The following is a 20,139-nucleotide window of genomic DNA, read 5'->3' as shown; positions in this document are numbered from 1 at the left end:
CCAAAGGTTCCCCACCATTCTGTATAGGATGATGCATTCCTCAGGGACAATGGTATAAATAGTTTAGGTCCCCAACAGTGCTGACAGAATAAAACTTAGCAAAAAGCATAGGGAAAAAATGGCAGAAGTTTAAAAAAACTAAAGAGTGATTTTTTAAAAAATAATAAAATAAATAATATACATACCCTTTTTTTAGAGAGGGGTGTAATGCACAGGTTCACACTAAAGCCAAAAGACTCAAACCACAAAAAAAATGGATTGGAGTACTTAGTACTGAAAAAGGACAAAGATGTAGTGGACATATCAAAAACATATTGGAACAGTGAAAATTGGTGAAATATCATGATTCCATAAGAGAAATATACAGAAACACAAGAAAGGCTATATTGGTGGTATTGCTCTCTAAGAGGGATAGAGTCCTGTAAACTAGAAAACTTAAGAGGAACAGACTCCTGGACAAAATCCCTGTGAGTGGAAATACCAGGTCAAAAATCTACCCCCCCCCATACCTTCCTCTATATTTAATAGACGAGACCAATGCAAAGAATTTATTTAGTTCAGGCAAGCTTTATTCTGCCACAACTATCAGGGTCAATCTGTCAGGGTCTGCATACCAGCAATGGGCAGAGCCAGAAACAAATTGGTCTGGATTAATTAAACCAAAATAAAAACAGCCCTATTTCAATTTTCACCATGGTTACATCAGATTAGCATTCCCAGTCCAACCAATATCTACTCAGAAGTAAGCACCACTGCATTTGATGGGGTTACTTTTAAATAAAGTTTTAATTTTTAGTATAATGGACCACTATAGCACCTACTCTGGTAAGCAAGTGAAAGTAATTCTCTTCTGACTTTAATGTGCTATATATACACAAACAACAGCTGGAGGAAAAAGTATTTTCCCGAAGCCATACAACCAGGCATTATGTTAAAAAAAAAAACACCATTTTTGTGAAACAAAATGCCATCCCAATTGTTCTAAAATTCTGTAGAAATAGAGAGAAAATGATGAAATGAACAGTCATGTCTTCCCCCAAAGAATCCTGGAAACTATAGTTTGTTAAGAGTGATGGGAGTTGTTAGGAGACCCCTCTTCCCCTCACAGAGCTACAATTTTCAGAGTTCCCTAGGAAGAGATTGCTATACCACTAAGAATTGTAGCTCTATGAGGTGTAGGGTTGCCAGGTTGAGGGCCTGAGACTGATCCTGTATCTTTAGGAGAAGAGAAAGTCAGCCAAGTGCAGGTGTTCTTGCAACACTGTAATGGGAAAAACCACAAGGTGGAATTCTCCCTTCCCCCTCAGGCCCTCAACCCGGCAACCCTAATGAGGAGAATGGGGGTCTCCTAACAACTCTCAGCCCTCTTAAACAAATTACTGCTCCCAGGATTCTTTTGGGGGAAACCATGACTGTTTAAAGTAGTAGGATATTGCTTTAAACAAACAGTGTAGTTTGGGATTTACTGTTCAAAGACATAGTCATATATCCACACTTTCCTGGAGGGTCATGTGGTATCTGAATTCAGCTTGCCTCACCCATCTGTCATTTTGCCTCAGTGAGACACCTCAGCCTGACCAGTCTCACTGGAAAGGTCCAGCCATGTTCTAGTTCTTCCCTACCCAAGAGACCCTGAGCCCTACAAGAGAAGCTGTCCAGCAACCCTTTGACAGGCATAAAGAAAATGCTTCTGAGCAGACACAGACTGCCTACAGGACAACCAAAGCCAACCCTTTATATATATCAGAGGAGAAAACAACCATCTAATTACATTCTGTGTGACTTTCTTCAGCAGGAGAGGGCCTTTCCCAGAATCTCCCCCCCCCCCAAAAAAGAAAAACCCTAAGCATTGAACAAAATATATTTGGGAGGCTTGAGAAAATTCTTAGAATATTCTGTCCCCTCCAGTCCAGTCTGAAATATTAGCCAAGCTTTCTGTCACTTTGACCATCTTCTACTTTTTCAAAGAATTCGGGAGGTTCAGCTGTAAAGTGCAAGTCTGCAAGTGCAGGGCAATTAAGCGTTTTGCATTTTACTGATGTGACTGTTTTTGACTGTAGCTCCTCCATAAAAGAGGCACTTCAGTCAGCATGGCAGAATTGGCCATTTATTAGCATCTTTTGCAGTCTGTAAAAAGATTTGGCACATAGCAGTAATAGTGTGAGGCAGTCCGACTCTATCCACTTCAAATGACACCTAGAGAACCATTTTAGGTGTGACAAGCTCAAAATCTAAAAATAATCCAATATAATCACATATTTTTACAAATGCACACACAAACTTATGGATCAAGTTATACCCCAACTGTACAGATGACTCTTATGTTCAATGGTGCTGTTTCATTACCGACATCAGAGTTGGGGGGGATTTGTTTAGTTAATCACAGTTAAAATGTGTTCTTGTATATGTATTAAGTGGGCTTCAAAAAGAATGGTTTGTGGGGGAGGGAATGAAGAAATGTTCTGGAGGGAACTGTTGATTAAGAGCAATGTATAAGCCTTTGGTAATGTATGAACTATGCCATAAGTTTGCTGTTATATGGTTGTTCCACTTTTTTAGTCAGGACTGCTGATTTGTGGTTTCTGAAGCATGTGTGTAGGTCAGTTGTAGTTTTTCCTATGTATTGGATATGACATCCTGGTTTTTTGCATTCGATGACTTAAATTATATTGCAGGATCTGCAAGTAATGTTTTGTTTGATGTAGTAGGTCCTAGAGCTTTTGAAAGTAGTTGTCTGCATGAAGTACACACATGTGATACAGTGTTTGAAGTGGCATAGATGAGATCCAGGATCACTGATTGGTGGCCTAAGCACAGCTCTCACTAATAGTTTGCGTAAATTAGGAGGCTGGCGAAATGGCTCCAGCAAGACATTCAAAGTTTGATACCAATGGGTAGCTCTCCCTGATTGCTAGGTGATAGTTAGGAGATGTTGGATAGAAACTTACCACAAATGAAATATGTTGTTCTTTGTTTTTTGAAATCTCATTATGATGGAGGAGGTTTTCTCTGGACAGAATGGAGGCTTGGTGGATGTTGCAACTGATTACATGAGGATATCCTCTAACCGCTACTACACATAGTGCCTTCCATCTTCCTTTCACTCATAAAAAATTCCTTTCATCTCATACTATGCTATAGATCCACTTTTTTTTCAAATATTACTGGGGGGAAATTCTACCTACTAAAATGCAACATCCACACATTTTTCCCTAATTTTATTACCAAGCCTGAAGCATGAAACCAATTTTAAAATAGGTTTTATGAGCAGCACACACACATACTTTTACTACGACTGAAGAGTCCAATTTACTGCAATAGGATTTACTCATCACAACCCTAAAACCAGAGTTTACATTTTCCACACGGCTGCACAGGCAGTGTTGCAGAAGTAGTTGCAGAACAGTTTGGTTGGAAAGATCAATTAAGATGCTGATCCGTCTTACACAAGCTATGCTGCCAACTAGAGACATCTGGGATGGGAACAAACTTTCAGACAATCTAATTACAGGAGTACTTTTGGGCTGCTTTAAGCACCACATTTCAATTATTTTGCATGACAACACCAAAAAGTTTTATCACCAGCTTTTGGAACACTTTTTTTCCAAAACAGAACACCTTATTCATGTATTCTAAAATCTGACAAGAACTCATACTAAATTATTGTGTTCTAGCAAATCCACACACACACACACACACATTCCTGTCACTCATTTTGATTGGCATAGGAGCAATATATTTCAATCCAGCTGATTGGATTACCAGACAATGGCCATACTACTGAAACATTGCATATGAAGGTGTATAAATGTTTAGAGAGCTATGTGTAATACTTCCTTTCCATAGGAGTATACAAGGTGGATTGATCAAGACAACAGCAAGACGCATGATAGTGCCCTTATCTTTCTACAAGTTTGCACAACAAGCTGATATAGGATTTCATGTGGGAAACCCAGGTTCAAATTTTCACTCCACCTATGGATTATTATTATCATCATCATCATCATCCCCCACTTCCTCCCAAATAAGATTTCTCAGCCTAACCTACTTCATGGTGTTATCTTGTTCCAAAAATAAAATAAGACAACCACTCCTTGAACTGCTTGGGGAAAGGCAAACAAATGTGATACACAAGAGAGCTGCTCTCTTAAGACCCTCCACACAGAGATCCAGCATAGAGGAGGCAACAAGTTGTGCCCGATGACTCTAACCAATATCCATAAATTTAGGAAGGCAAGCCTACAAAGGTTTATATTATACCTATTATCACAACTTCATTACAATACAATTACAATAACCACCATTTATTAAGCACTTTGAACATTCACAGCATTTCCCGCATATTACCTTAGGATCCCTACAACAGCTCTGCAAGAAAGGTCAATCAGACTGGAGACTGAGAGACTGTGGCTTGCCTGAGGCCACCTAGTGAATTCAGATTTCACCTGGGGATATCATGACTCACAATTCACACACTTAGTTAGCCACTATACTAAACCTGCCATGAGTATCGTTCTCCTTTATTAAAACTTTCATGTTCCATCAGCCATCTGCCATGTCACCTTATCATGTTCTTCTTTGTTCTGAAATCTATTTCCCCAGTGAACCATCTGCAAAATTACCACCTCACTTTCTTCTCAGAGCCATCAGGAATAGAAGAGGTATTGCAAATGCTGTTATTTGCCTCAAGATGCATGAACAGAAGTGGAAGTGATGCATCAGCTACCTTGGGAGAGGGAGCAAAGCAAAAAAGGCATAAAGATTTCATTGTGGCTGAACTTCAAACAAAAACAAAAGCAAAAGAGTAGTTGGCCTTGAAATAGGCTGACAAATGATGGAGATGCTCAAGCAGGGGAGCCCAAAAGTCAGAAGGTATCCAAAATATTCCTTGCAGGGTTGCCCAATAAGCTGGTCTGTCCAAGGACTGTATTGCTCAACTACAGAAGGAATGTTTGTTAAAGGGCAAGACCTCCTCCCAACCTCAAGTACATGATAAGAAGCCTGTGTTCAGAAGGCTGGCTATATTTCAACTGTCAGACATTATGAAGAACTGGGGAAGTGGAAAGAGGACAGCTCAAAATCACTGCAGCTTGCCCATTGTTTCCTTCATGATTTTAAGGGGGGAAAATCTAAAAGGTGAAGGATTCATGACTGACTTTAATCCACTGTTTAATTTCCAAAATTAAAACTGACACACATTCAATCAGACATCTTGCACAATGATCCAGAGATATTTTACACAGTAGTAAATGAGTTTTCAATTGCACCTTAGCTTTATAGCTGATATCTTCAAGATTTATTTTTATATGCAACTAAGAGGCAATAACCACAAGCCAACGCAGTTAAGCATACTTACAGCCCATAGATTTCCACCCATCTTTGTTGTTGTTATGTGCCTTCAAGTCGATTATGACTTATGGCAACCCTATGAATCAGCGACCTCCAACAGCATCTGTCATAACCACCCTGTTCAGATCTTGTAAGTTCAGGTCTGTGGTTTCCTTTATGGATTCAGTCCATCTCTTGTTTGGCCTTCCTCTTTTTCTACTCCTTTTGTTTTTCCCAGCATTATTTTCTTTTCTAGTGAATCATGTCTTCTCATTAATTCTGCACTGGATTGTGGCCAAATAACTTTTTCAGAGGCAACTACTTATGTTATATTTAGAGTGACATGAAAGCAAAAGCAATGTCATAAATTTGATGAAGGAACAGATATAAGGTAGTATATAGTGGTTTTATTCAATTGAGTGGGGTAGAAAAATTTCCATGTCTAAAAATTAATTACTTTATAAAATTCATTAGTAAAATGATGGGGTCCAATACAATATTAGGCAAAGTTGGCAGTTTCAAAGTTGTAATTCATGTTTTTCAGGTGATTATCCTTAAGAAAAGTCTGAGAGTATATTTTATTGATTTTTAACCCAGAGAGGATAAATATACATAATCATTCAAACCAAAAATCAAGTTGTGAATTTACCTGATTGGCTGTGCAGATCAAATCAAAACCAACATTAAAATTCTTAGTTCATCTCAGACTGCACGTGTTTTTAAACTTGTTTACTAAATATGTCAAATATGCTAAGTCAGTTCACACTCTATTTCAGTGCTAAATAAGCACCAGAAAATGTTCAAACTCAACATCTGCCAGAAACCCTGTATTATTGGTTTTATTCTACAGCATCATTTCAGTTGTTTTATTCTACTATTCGTGCAAAGTATTTACGTTAGAGCTCATGGCACAGGATGATAATGCTAACAGGATGGATAGGACTGTGGAGGTCACTTTCTTTTTTTTCTTTTTTTTATAATTATCTTTTATTTTATTTTTCAGGATATACAGAAAAATGAAGTTAATCGACAAACATGGAGTACGTTGTATATACAAATGATGTTGACAATCCAATCTTGTATCAAAACCTTAATAAAAACAAAATGGTGTTTTATAATTACTTTTCACCCAATGACTTTATTCTCTGTGCCTTTCTATAAGTTTCTCTGTGTTAGTGTGAAAGATAGTCCCTCTCCATAGCGAGACCTGGGATAACGGGGGAGAGAAAACTGGTACAGTTTTGCTAATATAAACTATGAACTACGAATTTGTGTTTTTGCTATGCTGCAAACTTTTCTATCGTGTCGAATTAATTTTTCGGAAAGTGCTATTTCCCATACTCTGCCCATTCATCGTTCAGTTGAAAGGTTGTCTGCTAATGTCCATTGAAATGAGATTTCCATGAGGGCTGCTGCTAGCAACAGGATAACCAGCTCTTTGTGCACAATGGGTACATTCAAATGTCCTGTATAGGTGAAATGTACTCACCATTTGAATGTGGAGGTCACTTTCTAAATGGGAACAATCATATGGGCAATCCCAGCCAGTCAGAGATCATATAGAGAAGACGTTCACAACGGTAGATAGCTAGAATTGGATATATGATGATGTGACATTTCCCTCACTCTGAACAGGTGAATTCTTTCACGCACCCGTCTCCAGGCAACTCCCCACAAAATTCTTGGAAAATGAAGAATACATTTTGCCACTGCTAAAAGTTTTCATTGAAGTGTCTCTCCCTTTCAGCTCAGCCCTAGACATCTTTAGATGGAGTAAAATGTAATCTTGCACATAAAAACAACACGCATACAAAAAGGGAAAACACCAAATGTTTATAGGGCAGTAAACAAGAAGGTAAATGAAAGTGATCCAGAAAAATGTTTGCAAATAAGTTTAGATAGAGATCTAAAGAAGTTCAAGCAGAAGCTCAAGTGTATTACGGCAAAGTGAAAAACCGTGCCCGTTATCACACTATACTTCTAAGCTATGGTTTAAACTGCTTGCAAGTTCTAAAGTTGTTGTTTGTTTATAAATACACCCTTCCTGTTCACACATCCTTACAGCAGGGTCAATATATGTTTGAAATATTATATGGATTACTTCAGTTCCAGCATTCTCTACTACTCCCCAATCCACCCCCTGGTTTAAAAGAAGATTTACTGTACAAGATTTTTTAGAAATCTTTTCTACAAAAGGAAACGGACTCTATGAACTAGGCTTAGCAAAGATATTCCGACCTATTCTAAAATAGCATCTGCAAGAAATCAGGTGACCTGTATAAAAGGCAATAGGGTGTGAAGAACAGATGCAAATAACCTCCACAGAAGATTCTAAAACAAAGAGTTCTACATCTCTTTTGTGGCTTTCTCCAGCAAAATAAAACAGCCATCACTTATTTTGTTTTCTAGGGCTACCTTCACAGAGAATCTCCACAAGCATCTTCTGAACTTTGTCCAAAAATGCAAACAAGGACATCTTAAGCTTTTTGTGTTTACCGACATTCGTTTGCTCTCCTCTAATACTACCCTGGCCAAGAGTCAAATGTAGCACAATTAAAACAAAATTGATCCAAAGGCTGCTCCTAATATTTTTTCTGCACATGCTGCATTTTGAGCTACATTCTCCTTTTTTAAATGAAAGAAGATTTGGAGGCAGAACTGCAGGCTTTTTCATTTTCCAAAAGAGAAGTTTGTCTTCAGAGTTTTCACTTCCCATATGAAGAAGGCCTCCAGCATGGCTGGGAAAGCAGGTGAGGAAATCCATTGCACTGGACCAACTGAACTGCAAAAAATAAAGATTTAAACCAGTCTTCCTCCACCTGGTGCCCTCCAGATGTTTTGGACTGCAACTCCCACTGTCCCTGACCACTAGCTGTGCTGCCTGGGGTTGATAGGAAATGTCCAAAATTTCTAGAGTACCTGGCCAAGGCAGACTGGTCTAGACCTTCACAAAACAGGGGGAAATACAGCAGCAGAGTTGAGAAAGAAAAGGCATGAAGGAAGAATTTATACTTCTCTTTGGCACTGTTGAAATTCCTGTTTGTTGACACCTGAAGCACAATTTTTTCCCTACATTAAAATTAGAAACATGTTCCCCTTAACACTAAAAAAAAACCCATATGAATTTTCTCAATCAGCATCACATTTATACCATGTCCACCCCCTTTACCCAGTGCTTTCTAGGCAATGGTGATTCTTCGGGGATTCTCGTCAGTTGTCAAACTAATCTATTCTAAAGATTTGTCAATCTTGTCAATTTGTCAAGCAATCTATTGTCAAGCAATCCCAGTGTTCTCACTGGACCTCTGATCTCCAAGGGCCCTACAGTAGCGGATAAATAAAATATGACAGCTTAAAAACATGCTTCGGCCCTACTAATATGCCCTAACACAGTGTTACCCAACCTTTTTCGACACAACGCCCCTTTGAAAACTCTTTTTGTGCCCAATGCCCCCCTCAGATTAAGTATATGCCAATGCCTCCTATTCTTCCCTTAAAATATGAGTAATGCATAAAAGGTATTTTCAATTATTATTACTGATCCTTTTTACCATGTCTTTTTATTGCACTTAGATTACACACTGAATTCTTAGTATGATTTATTAATATACATACATAAGCAAAAACTAATTAAGTCCACACAGTATGAACCAATAGAATACACTGTGTTACTTAACAACAAACTCATTCAGTTTACCGGCATTGTTTCGTTAAACAAGTTCATTTAAACATCACAGAAACAACGGGTAGCGAGTGTGTCCCATTCCTGAAGAAAACCAGCAAGTAACTGTCTGCGTCACCCATTTGCACATGGCACTCATCCGTTGGAAGAATGCGCCCTCCACCAATACACCCAGCTTATCAAACACTCTCTCGGGATTGGTTCAAACATCCCTCAAGACAGCATCGGAACATTACCTAGTGCCGGGGCATGGCTAATATCCCCATTCCTTGGTATGACACTGGCTGCTATTCAGAATTTATTTACTAAAGAGCACACACGATTTATAGTGTTATTTCCATGAACTGAGACTATTAAATACATTCTAACTGGAGACAAAACAGTTTAAAAATTAATGATTTGTGTATTAAATAAAATTAAACTTAAATGCTTCAACTGTTGCATCAGACCGCCAAATGTCAATGCCCCCAATGAACCCAAACGCCCCCTAAAGTTTGTAGTCACACCAACGCCCCCCTGAAAGGCTGTAACGCTCCCCGGGGGGTGCTATCGCTGCCCTAACATATAGTTTGGAAATGCCTGATTTAAAGCACACTTCATACAATAGATTAAATGGCTTATAGAAACATGATGTGTGCTTCTGATGAAAGTGTGTAAGGTAAAGAGTTCATTCCTGAGGCATCCAGATCCCACAGATGTCACAACAGGCAAGATCTGCATGTTTGAGAAATGAAATTAGGAGAGCTCTCAATTTAGAACTCACACTTTTTTTGTAACGGACACATTGTCTCTTTGGCTATAACCACTGCACCCACTATAGAGTTGTCCAAGCTATTTCAACAGAACTACTCTACAATAAGAACTGACTACTTTTCTACCCAGTCAGATACCACCATTACTTATAAAAAATACCTGTATTAAAATAAAGCTGACCCCAGATACAAGTTTTCCATAATCATGCCATTCTTACAACTGTTCTATAATGAACACTCATGAGAAAGTTCATGAAACTGAGGACTGCAATCCTTTTTGCTCCAGTGTTATGCAGAATGGCCTCCTCCTCTCTTACTATTTCCATCTTTCAATCAATGCATTTTAATCCAAAAAAGAGAAAGTGAAAGCATACGCACACCATTCCTTGTGAGAAAAAAAGAACAAAACAAATTGGATCCAGAAAAGACAAATGTGGTCACATTCTCTGTGAAAACACAAAGTGTGCCATTGCAATTTGCAAACAAATATTGTTTCAATACTTAGGCAGGTGAGATAAACACATTAAAAATAGAATCTGGCATATCAGACCACTAAGCCCAGATTCAATTCGTCCCATGATATCTAAGGAACTGAACAAAGAATTGGCTCAGCCACCAGAAAAACCAGGAAGAGTTCCAAAGCTTTTGAAGACAAATTTAGTATCCATATCTAATGAGTGAAAGGGGAGAGGATGATAGATTGTCAAGTAGATGTCTAGGTCCAGTAATATAAAAAGTTTTGATTCTCTCCTCCTACAACCGCCCAATGGAAATGTAAGGACTTAAGATTTGCATTAATTTAAAACACTGGGTCAGGTTTAGGAACCAAAAAATGGGCTTGAATACTGGTACCTGGATTGCTGAAGAGGGTAGGAAGCAAGTGTCTCCTCCCTCAACATGTGGTGTTCTTTCTGCAACTTGGCAGTTGCCTCTTCTTACACCCTTAGTCCCAGACTTTGTTCCTTTCAAGTTCAATTGGCTCAGCTTCTCTGCTGGGGCAGAAACAAGATTTGGTCACTGCCTCCTCTTTGTCCTCACAGCCCAGCCAGACCGCATCAACAGCGCCTGCTAGAAAGGGCCTTAGGAAGGAATGGGGAATCTGTGGCCCTACAGATACTGCTAAACTAAAACTACCCCGACCATCAGACATGCTGGCTAGGGAGGATGGGAGTTGGAATCCAACAGCATTTGTGAGACCACAGATTCCCTGTCTCTGGACTATGGTTTTCACTTTGTTGATTTCTAGATTGCCTTTCCATCCAGAATGATGTTCAAGATAATGCCTCTAAAACTATACACTACAATAATATTGGGACTGCTTTTACCCCCTGCAGTACATACATAGCTCTGGAACAGCCACGTCCTCTCTTCCTTCCCTGATTAAGGGCCTACTTTAGGCTTCAGAGTGTCTGTTCCCTCAAAAAACATTGCTTGGATATAATTTTTTTCTCTTCTATTGTGTCTGTCCCTATATCAATTTTCTTTTTTATAATGCTGCTATTGTCTTCTTATCTCATAAAATGCCTGCAAATGTATATTCTTCAAAGTGTTGTCTTCACTCTAGTTCTCATTCCCTTCTCTTCCTCTGCTCCTTCCATTCTTTATCCTTTATGTCACACTTTTCTTCATGCTCTGTTTCCTTCCCATCCAGTTCTCTGCCCAGTATATCTACTCCTTTCTATTTGTGTCCTCCTTTCCCACACAGTTCTCACCCATGACACCTTCTCTCCACTTTACCATGTTTTACCTTCTCCCACAAGTTTTACACAAGGCTTCTCAAGACTGAACCCTTGCTTCCTCAACTCAGTCTTGTCTTCCTATTTCTCTCACCTCATTTCTAACCCTCTGTTACTTAGTTTTTCCTCTGTTTAACTTCTCCTTTATAGCCTCTTGGAAGCAAGTCTTGATTTGAGTAAGGGCTTCCTAGCATACCCAAGATATAGTGATAGCCAACAACTTGGATGACCTTAAAGGAAAACTGGACAAACTCATGGGCAATAAGGCTATTAATAACTACTAGCAACAATAGCTATGCTCTACCTCTACTTTCCGAGGAAGCATGCCTCTGAATACCAGTTGCTAAGAATTACAAGTCCAGAGAGTGCTATTGCAGTCGGGTACAAAATATCTTTCAGTGGAAAGTCCTGCCCGGCTGTATCAGTAGTAGAAGAAAGAGTAAATAAATATGCAGGCAAACTGCAGTTACACAGTGAACAGGGAAAGGCAACCAGCAGCCACATGATGGAGAAACTACTAGTTTCCAAGTAGTCTTCTTGAACTGTGGCACTCTCAGTTAAGCACTGACTAAAAGGCAGCATAGTAAGAGCTGGGCAGAAGGGAAGAACATAATAAACCAGCAAGAACAGGATCCTTCCGTCTATTTGGTGCACTCAGGTCTCCATTTCTATCTTCCCTCCAATCTACCTTCTAACAGCACAATTCTGTACATATCTACACAGACGCAAGTCCCAATGAATTCAATGTGGCTATGAACAGTTTAAATGGGTACACCTGCAAACTGTGGTTTGATAAAAGTATAAAAGTTTATAATATTGATTCAAGTTACAGAAAAAATGAACACTTTCCTATCATGGCCATTTTTACTTAGATGGTTCACAACTTTCAGTGGGTCTTACTTTCCAGTGCTAAAGCTTTAACTACCCATATAGTTAAAGTCATAAAGTGTAGTTAAAGCCATATAGTTAAAGTCATAAAGTGTAGTATTTGGCTCATAAAAACTGGATAAGAAAGATCCATAAAACTTGTAGTACATAAAGCAATAGCAAAACAAATGGCTTAAACCTTCCTAAATGTCTGACATCCTGATCCTAAGTACTTCGAAGTTCCTTTCTTTTCAAGGACAGCCCAAGACTCCACCCCACATCTGAATGGGGAACAAACTAGAGTTGATTTGATTTAAATTGATTTGAATCAAATTTATTTAAATCATGATTTAAATCACTTCTCTTAAGGAATCATTTTTAATGATTTAAATCACTGTTTAAATCACTAGTGAGGAAGATTCTATTTAATCATCATTTTTAGTAAAAGAACATTATTGTTTTTAATATAAACTTAATACATATTCACTAATAGACAAAAAACCTTGTGGTTTAAGAACGTACCTACAGACAACAGATATTTCTGACACACTTTAAAAAGCAAGGAAATTTGGCAACTATAGTGAATGCACCAGGGCAGGAGACCTGACCGCCTCTCTGAGATATGGTACTGCCCTACAAATTGGTCAAAATGCAAACACAATTTAGGTTGATCTTTCACAGTCCAATCCACTTCCTGTGTAGCTTGGAAGAATTTGGTAACATGTGCCTCTGAGCATATGAGGAGTGGTGGAAACACCTACCATCTCCAAAGATGAAGAATTACATTTTTGTATGTTTGTTGGTGTTATTTTTGCTTCTTTCCCGTGTTACTATACTTTCTACAGAGAATCTAACCTAGAAAACTATATATCTCTTATTATTCATCCTAGAAATCTGTGTCAAATTTATTTCTATTAATTTCAAAGCATTTTTATTGGTGAAAGTTATATGATGGCGAAGACAGCATTTTGTGTTTCAAACTGAAGGTTATGCTCTATTTCTATTTTGGGTGTATTAACAGTTGAATCTGAAAATGCAGTTTGATTAGAATTAGACTGATTACAGTATGTTGCTACTTAAGCAATGAATCTAGCTTTTGGAAAAACAAACTTGGCCTGTCCAAGATGCATGTTTTCAGACTGCTATGCTTCAGTTACTCCACTTAAGGAAAGGCGGCCGTGATCAATTAAAAACATAGAGCATACATAGAATTTTGCTATATAATAATAATAATAATAATTTAATTTTTGTGTCGCCTATCTGGCCAAGGCCACTCTAGGCAACGTACACAATTAAATTCCAGTAAAATACAATTTAAAATATGATTTAAAATACATAGCAATACAATACAGTCGACAATAAAGGATTAAATTACAGCATAAAACAGTATGTAAACAACGGGCATTCAGTAATAGTGATAAAAGCTTAGCCCACCCCGGAGGTCCCGAAGGCCTGTCCAAAGAGCCAGGTTTTTAATGCTAGAATATATTTCACCTCCTACTGTTTTATCTTGTGCAAACTGAGACTCTCTTCATGTCCATTGGAAACTATTCTGCAGAATAGTCAATGCCATTATTCCACAATTGGTTGGGGAATTTTTTTAGTGTTGCAAAGTGTTGCTGTATTTCACATATTCACAGAAACAGAAGCAAAACAAAATGATTTACTATAGGAAACTTCACTAAAATTGCAAAGTAAATCAAACATATTTAAGTGACTATCTGAACTATATCAACTGTCAATATTGTTGCTTCCTCCCTGCTAAAACAAGATCACCACAACACGTCTTGTTTCTGTTATGGACTGATTGCAGGTGTTGCCACCACTTCCGATATGCTCAGAGGCACATGTTCCCAAATTCTTCCAAGCTACACAGGAAGTGGATTGGACTGTGAAAGACCAATCCAAACTGTGTTTGCATTTTGACAAATGTGTAGGGCAGTACAATATCTCAGAAAGGGGGTCAAGTCTCCTGCTCCCCTGGTGCATTCACTATAGCTGCCCAATTTCCCTGCTTTTTAAAGTTCGATAGAAATATCGGTTGGCTATAGGTACGTTCTTAAACCTAAAGGGTTTTTTTTACCTATTAGTGAATTTCTCTGCTTTTTAATCTGGGAGGGAAGAAATGCCATCCTGTGCAAGTTTGCTGAGAATGGATTGATCATTTGCATGCTTATTGAGTTCAATGGAATTCACTCCCCTGCAATCATGCTTAGCATAGATGAAACTGAACACAGGGGATGGGGAGGAGGAGGAAGGGCAGGGTTAGGGTAGGAAGAGGGAGGGGAGGAATGGCAGAGTAGAGGAGGGGGATGGGAGCAGAAAGGAGGGGAGGGGGAAGGCAGGTTTGATCATTTGCATGCTTATTGAGTTTAATGGAATTTATTCCTGTCAATCATGGTTAGGATAGGTAAAACTGACCATGGAGAGGAGGGGAGAGGGGAGTGGAAGGAGGAGGAAGGGGAAGGAAGGGATTGGAAGGAGAGGGGGGAGTGGCGAAGGAAGGGGAGGGAAGGGGCAGAAGGGAGGTGATAGGAGGGAGGAGAGGGCAGGTTTGATCATTTGCATGCATATTGAGTTTAATGGGATTTACCCCTGTGCAATCATGCTTAGATAGGTAAAACTGACCATGGGGGAGGAGGAGGGGGATAGGAGGGGGGAGGGGGATAGGAGGGGGGAGGGGAGAAGGGAGGGAAAGGAGGGGGAGGGGGAAAGAGGGTATTGGAAGGGGGTGAGGGAGGGCAGGGCAAAGGAAGGAGGAGGGAAGGGGAAAGAGGGCGAGGATAGGAGGAGGGGAGGACAAGTTTGATCATTTGCATGCTTTTTGAGTTGAGTGGGAATTACTCCTTTGCAATCAAGCTTAGGATAGGTGAAACTGAGCTAGGGGAGGGGCAGGGAGGGAGGGAGGGGGGGAGGAGGGCAAAAGGGGAGGGGGAGGGGAGGAGATTGAGAGGGTGGGTAGGTACTAGGCAGAGGGGAAGCCCCTTTCCTTTCCAAAAGGAAAACATTGTGAACAGTATCATTGCTTTTCAGGGATTCCCCCACCTTTTTATTCTTCAGCAGACACATGTAGCCTCCCACCCAAATTTAAACCAAAGCTGCCAATGGCAATGGAAGTGAGGTTGTTAAAGGGTGCTGAGAGTTGCTGGGAGATGCCCTGTTCCCCTCACAGAGCTTCAATCTGAGCAGCTGACTGTTAAACCACTCTGGCCACTGGAGCTCTGACAGGGAAATAGGAGTCTCCTCTCAGCATTCTTCATGAACTACACTTCCCAGGATTCTTTGGGGGAAGCTATGACTGTCAAAAGTGAAATGTCTGGCATGGGTGTGGCCCCCTTAGCCAAGCCAAGCTGCTATGAGTCTGGCTTTTAGAACACTGACAGTTGGTTCTTACTGAGTATGCCCGTGCTTATCATTGACTTCAATGCTAAATTTCTTAAAATAATTTAAAATAAGCCAGGAATTTTTTTTACTGCAGAAAATGGGCAGGGTCAGTATTAGGATTACAGGTACTCTGTGAATATGGCTGATTTTTATTTAGTTTGAACAAATTATGAGAACCCTGACAGAAAAAAGTCCAACAGGGGTCTGGATTTCTTTTCTCTCTTTTTACACGTTAACTCTTGATTCTCTCTATTTTGTGTATCACCACGAAAATTTAGAGTGTTGTTAAGCAAGCATTTCTGAGTTCAGGACTACACACTTTGTAAGGTTTTGTTTTGAAATGAGCTTATTGGAAGCATCAGAATGGCATGGGGGTATTTTAAATTTAACATTGCAGAATGCAAAAAATCTATGCAGGCTATAGTATTCATCCACTCTTGTGGCTGTGTAATTCAGCTATGTAGGTTTTATTAGAAGGTCAGTATACACTAAGCAATTATTCTGAATCATTTTCAGATTAATTTTCATTAAAAAATAGAATAATAATTTGGTCATTTTAGTACTAAAGCAGCTTGTACTTGTGAAGTCATTCAGGAGATGACCCAGCTCCAACTGTTCAATTAATCATGATAATTTTGTTATGATGTGCCACAATCAACACCACCAAACAGGCTTTTAAATTGTACTACTAAGATTGTTTATTCTTCTGGTTAGTTTTCTTCTTCAACAAACAACATCATTAACAAAACAGGAAAATGGATTTCTGAATGACTAACTATATCAGTTTTTAGATAAATGTGAAGTTCGTTAAAAAATAAGATTTAGGCAACTTCAACCAAGTCAACATGAGAAAATATTGGGTGGTACAGTTAACTCAGTCTTCTTCTGCACCTTTGTTTTTCTTGTTTATTGACTGGAAAGGAAATACAAGCTTTCCTGCTTTTTCAATTCCAAATTTATTTCTCAATTTAGAATGAATTAATCCAAAGGAAAAAAAATTCTCTACACCTGCAGAAGAAGCTACTGCTGTCAAGAGCTGGATTACCAATTCAGTGGTCTCCTCCTTGTTCAGATCTACTTCATCTCCCCAAATTCTCTATTCATTGACCTTCTCCATCTTTACAGTTTGAGAGACGCAAGGCCTTGAGACAGCAAGGGCAAGACCATGCACTTCATGTACACCACCTACAGAATAGGACTGATAGGGTTATCTCCCATCTCCATAAAGTGCTATTAACATATTCATAAAAATAATCAGATGTTGTATAATTAGTATTCATGATGCTAACTTTGACCTAGGCAAGTTTTTACTAATTGATTTTAGAAAAGTTTGAAAACTGATTTAAATTTTTAAAAATCCAATTAAAAAAAAAATTATCAACCCTAAAACAGATAGATGCTGAAGCAAAGGCAAGAGCTTGCAGGCTTGCCAAATTTGTTACGATTCAGTTTTCATTTATTATAAAAGCTAACCATACATATTTTTGTTCAGTAATACAAGCAGTAGATAAGCATCAGAGTTGCATACTGTCACACTGTTATCTAACAGGTGCTAAAATCAGCAGCTACAGTTTTTGTCATGACTTAAATGAATTACAATATTTTGTTTCTGTGTAAATCATGTGACCAGTATACTATGATGACAAAAGATAGGACAAAAGACATTTGCTGACTGAGAAGTTCACAAAGTAGAAGGCACATTAATGGAACTATACCTTTTCTATTTAAAATCTTTCCATTTCTGAACTTCATCTCGGAATATTTACATAGGATTAATTCTAAAAGGTTAACATACTATGAGTAGTCATCCAGCCACAAAAGGTTTTTCTCAGTTGCTATGATCTACACAACCCAGCTAATTTCTATCCTGGCCAGCAAATCAAAGGTTTTCAGAGGTAATTAATCCATGTTTATACATGTGAAGCATTTCCCCACCCTTTCTATGCACACTATTGAGTAAAGCAGGGATTCTGTTCTCCATCAGTAACCAACTAAGGAATAGAGAGAGGAAGTTAATTCACATCAAGTGCAGTGGTGGTACTTTAGCTTTATTTATTTATTATTTAATTTATATCCTGCCCTTCCTCCCAGCAGGAGCCCAAGGCAGCAAACAAAAGCACTAAAAACAACATACAAACAGACTTTAAAATGCATTAAAACAAAACATATTTAAAAACATTTTTTAAAAGCTTTCAAGACATCTTTTTAAAAAGGTTAAAAACACTGTTAAAAAAAGGTTTAAAAACATTAAAAAGCAATTCCAACACAGACACAGTCTGGGATAAGGCCTCAACTTAAAAGGCTTGTTGAAAGAGAACGGTTTTCAATAGGTGCCGAAAAGATAGCAGAGATGGCACCTGTCTAATATTTAAGGGGAGGGAATTCCACAGGGTAGCTGCCGCCACACTAAAGGTCCGTTTCCTATGTTGTGCAGAAAGGACCTCCTGATAAGATGGAGGCCCTCACCTGCAGAGCGCAGTGATCGACTGGGCATATAAGGGATAAGATGGTGTTTCAGGTATCCTGGTCCCAAGTTGTATAGGGCTTTGTACACCAAGACTAGAACCTTGAACTATGCAGAACAGGAGATTCCCCATTTTTTTCAAAGAGCAATAATGACTATTTGGATGAGCAAGAGAGAAATATCATGTGTCTGCGTCAACAAGCCTAGGGAAGGGTCCATATTACAGAGATCTGCAACAGCAACATTCAGATGTACAGTTAATTTAAGAAAACCAAAGGGGTAATATCACTGATATTAATTTAACAACAACTATTTCAATATATATATATATTGTATTATGCCACATTGAGGAAAGGGTGCACATATGGGGAAAATGTAAGGACACTGGGCAAATAACAGGAAATTTTATCAGTGATTCAGTTTCAAATGGGCTTAAATGTCACAGAAGGATTCAAAACACAGTGAGAACAAGTGTGAAAAGAATGAACAGAGAAATACTGCAGAACTTAATTCCTGAAAGGATGCTTGTGCCATGTGGAAATCATACTCTTTGATCTGGAATTCCTTTCCTCTACTTCCAAATAGCTACTTGTAATTATGCCAGAAGAGACATTCTTCACATTCATTCTTTCTGTACTACTGGAGATGTGGAACTAATTTTGCTTACATGTTCTAGCAAATTAGCAGTTTGGATTTTTTAATATAGCAAAACAAACATATTTACCAAAAAAGGGCGGGGGGGGAATCTGGAGCTAAACCCTACTGAGCTCTGGCCTATAATGGATGCATTTGTGTCAGAACATACTCCAGAGACTATCAATACACTTCAAGGACACCCACCCTGCCTTTTCTACATTCCTAGGCAAAAACCTGAAGAATCCATCTTTCCCACATGTTCAACGTATGTTTCCCCCTCAAAGGGATGACTGTGAAGTGCCTATGCACAGGACGGGACATCGAGAAGAGAGAAGCCAAGGACGACTATGATAAATTAAATCTAGTAAGGAACTGCGGATATTAACATGAAAAATGAAATTGTAAAGAATAAAAAATAAAAAAGAGGTTATAGAAATAAAAGGGAGATAAGAGATATATCAAGACAACAGGAGCTGGGAGGAAGGCGGAGCATATATCAGGTATAGAAACAAAATGCTAAAACCCTGGAGGGAAAGGCAGTGCGGGGGTGGGAAAGATCCTGGGTATTCTTCCCCCTTGGCACACAGGGGAAGGCAGAAGGGTCGGGGGTGGGGCGCATGGAAACGGAGAGAAGCTAACGGTTCTACCTCCTTCTTCTTTTGGCCTCCCCCGAGCTGGACACAAAGGAGAAGGAGGAGGAAAAGGAGGCTGTTCCCCGCAGACAGGTGCAGCGCTTGGCACCGTGATGATGCCATGGCTTCCAAAGAGTGCAGCGTCAATCTCTTCGAGAGTACCTCGAAAACGCCGTTATCCACGCCATTTTCCTCCACACTGATTGGCCCCTCACAATAACCAATCCAAAAGCAGCCTGCTGGGCAATGCCTTCTGGGAAATGTAGTTTCTCCTCTCTACTCTTTCTAAGAATCCGTCTTCTTTCTCTCCCATAACGTTTTAGTTTATTTAATTGTGTGTGTATATTGTGTGTATTGTGCGTTGCTTGTGTATATATCGTCCCTGAACGTAAAACATTCCCCAGTGCTCAACCTGATTCTGTGCTTGTTTACTCGGAAGTTAGGTCCACTTTGTTTAATGAGACTTGTATCCGGTTAATAAAGAAGTTAATTGTTAAAAGTTAAAAGGCCCTTTTTCCCTATACGAAACATATGAGAGGACAATTAAGTTGTTTATTAGTTCCCAGTTCCTTATTTGCTGGAGAGTTTGAAACATCAAAAAACAAGAGAAGTCCACAACTCCAGCAACTCCAAAGTAAAGTTTATATGTCCCTGAACC

The 20,139-nt window shown here is 39.0% G+C and overlaps 1 protein-coding gene across 3 annotated transcripts in view; it reads right to left on the bottom strand.

Moving 5' to 3' along the window:
* TUSC3 (tumor suppressor candidate 3) overlaps positions 1-19,698 on the bottom strand; it is a 166,240-nt gene extending 146,542 nt beyond the window's left edge. For all 3 annotated transcript variants that reach the window (XM_061583648.1, XM_061583649.1, XM_061583646.1), the window contains exon 1: positions 19,497-19,698. In XM_061583648.1, the coding sequence (XP_061439632.1) occupies positions 19,497-19,604 (108 nt within the window). In that variant the 5' untranslated portion in view covers positions 19,605-19,698. The remainder of the gene's footprint in view (positions 1-19,496) is intronic.
* Positions 19,699-20,139: the final 441 nt, after the last annotated feature.

This window comes from Rhineura floridana, chromosome 9, assembly GCF_030035675.1.
Source record: "Rhineura floridana isolate rRhiFlo1 chromosome 9, rRhiFlo1.hap2, whole genome shotgun sequence".
Lineage (NCBI taxonomy): Eukaryota > Metazoa > Chordata > Lepidosauria > Squamata > Rhineuridae > Rhineura > Rhineura floridana.
The sequence above is the reverse complement of the archived record's forward strand: the minus strand, read 5'-3'. Positions and strand labels throughout refer to the sequence as shown.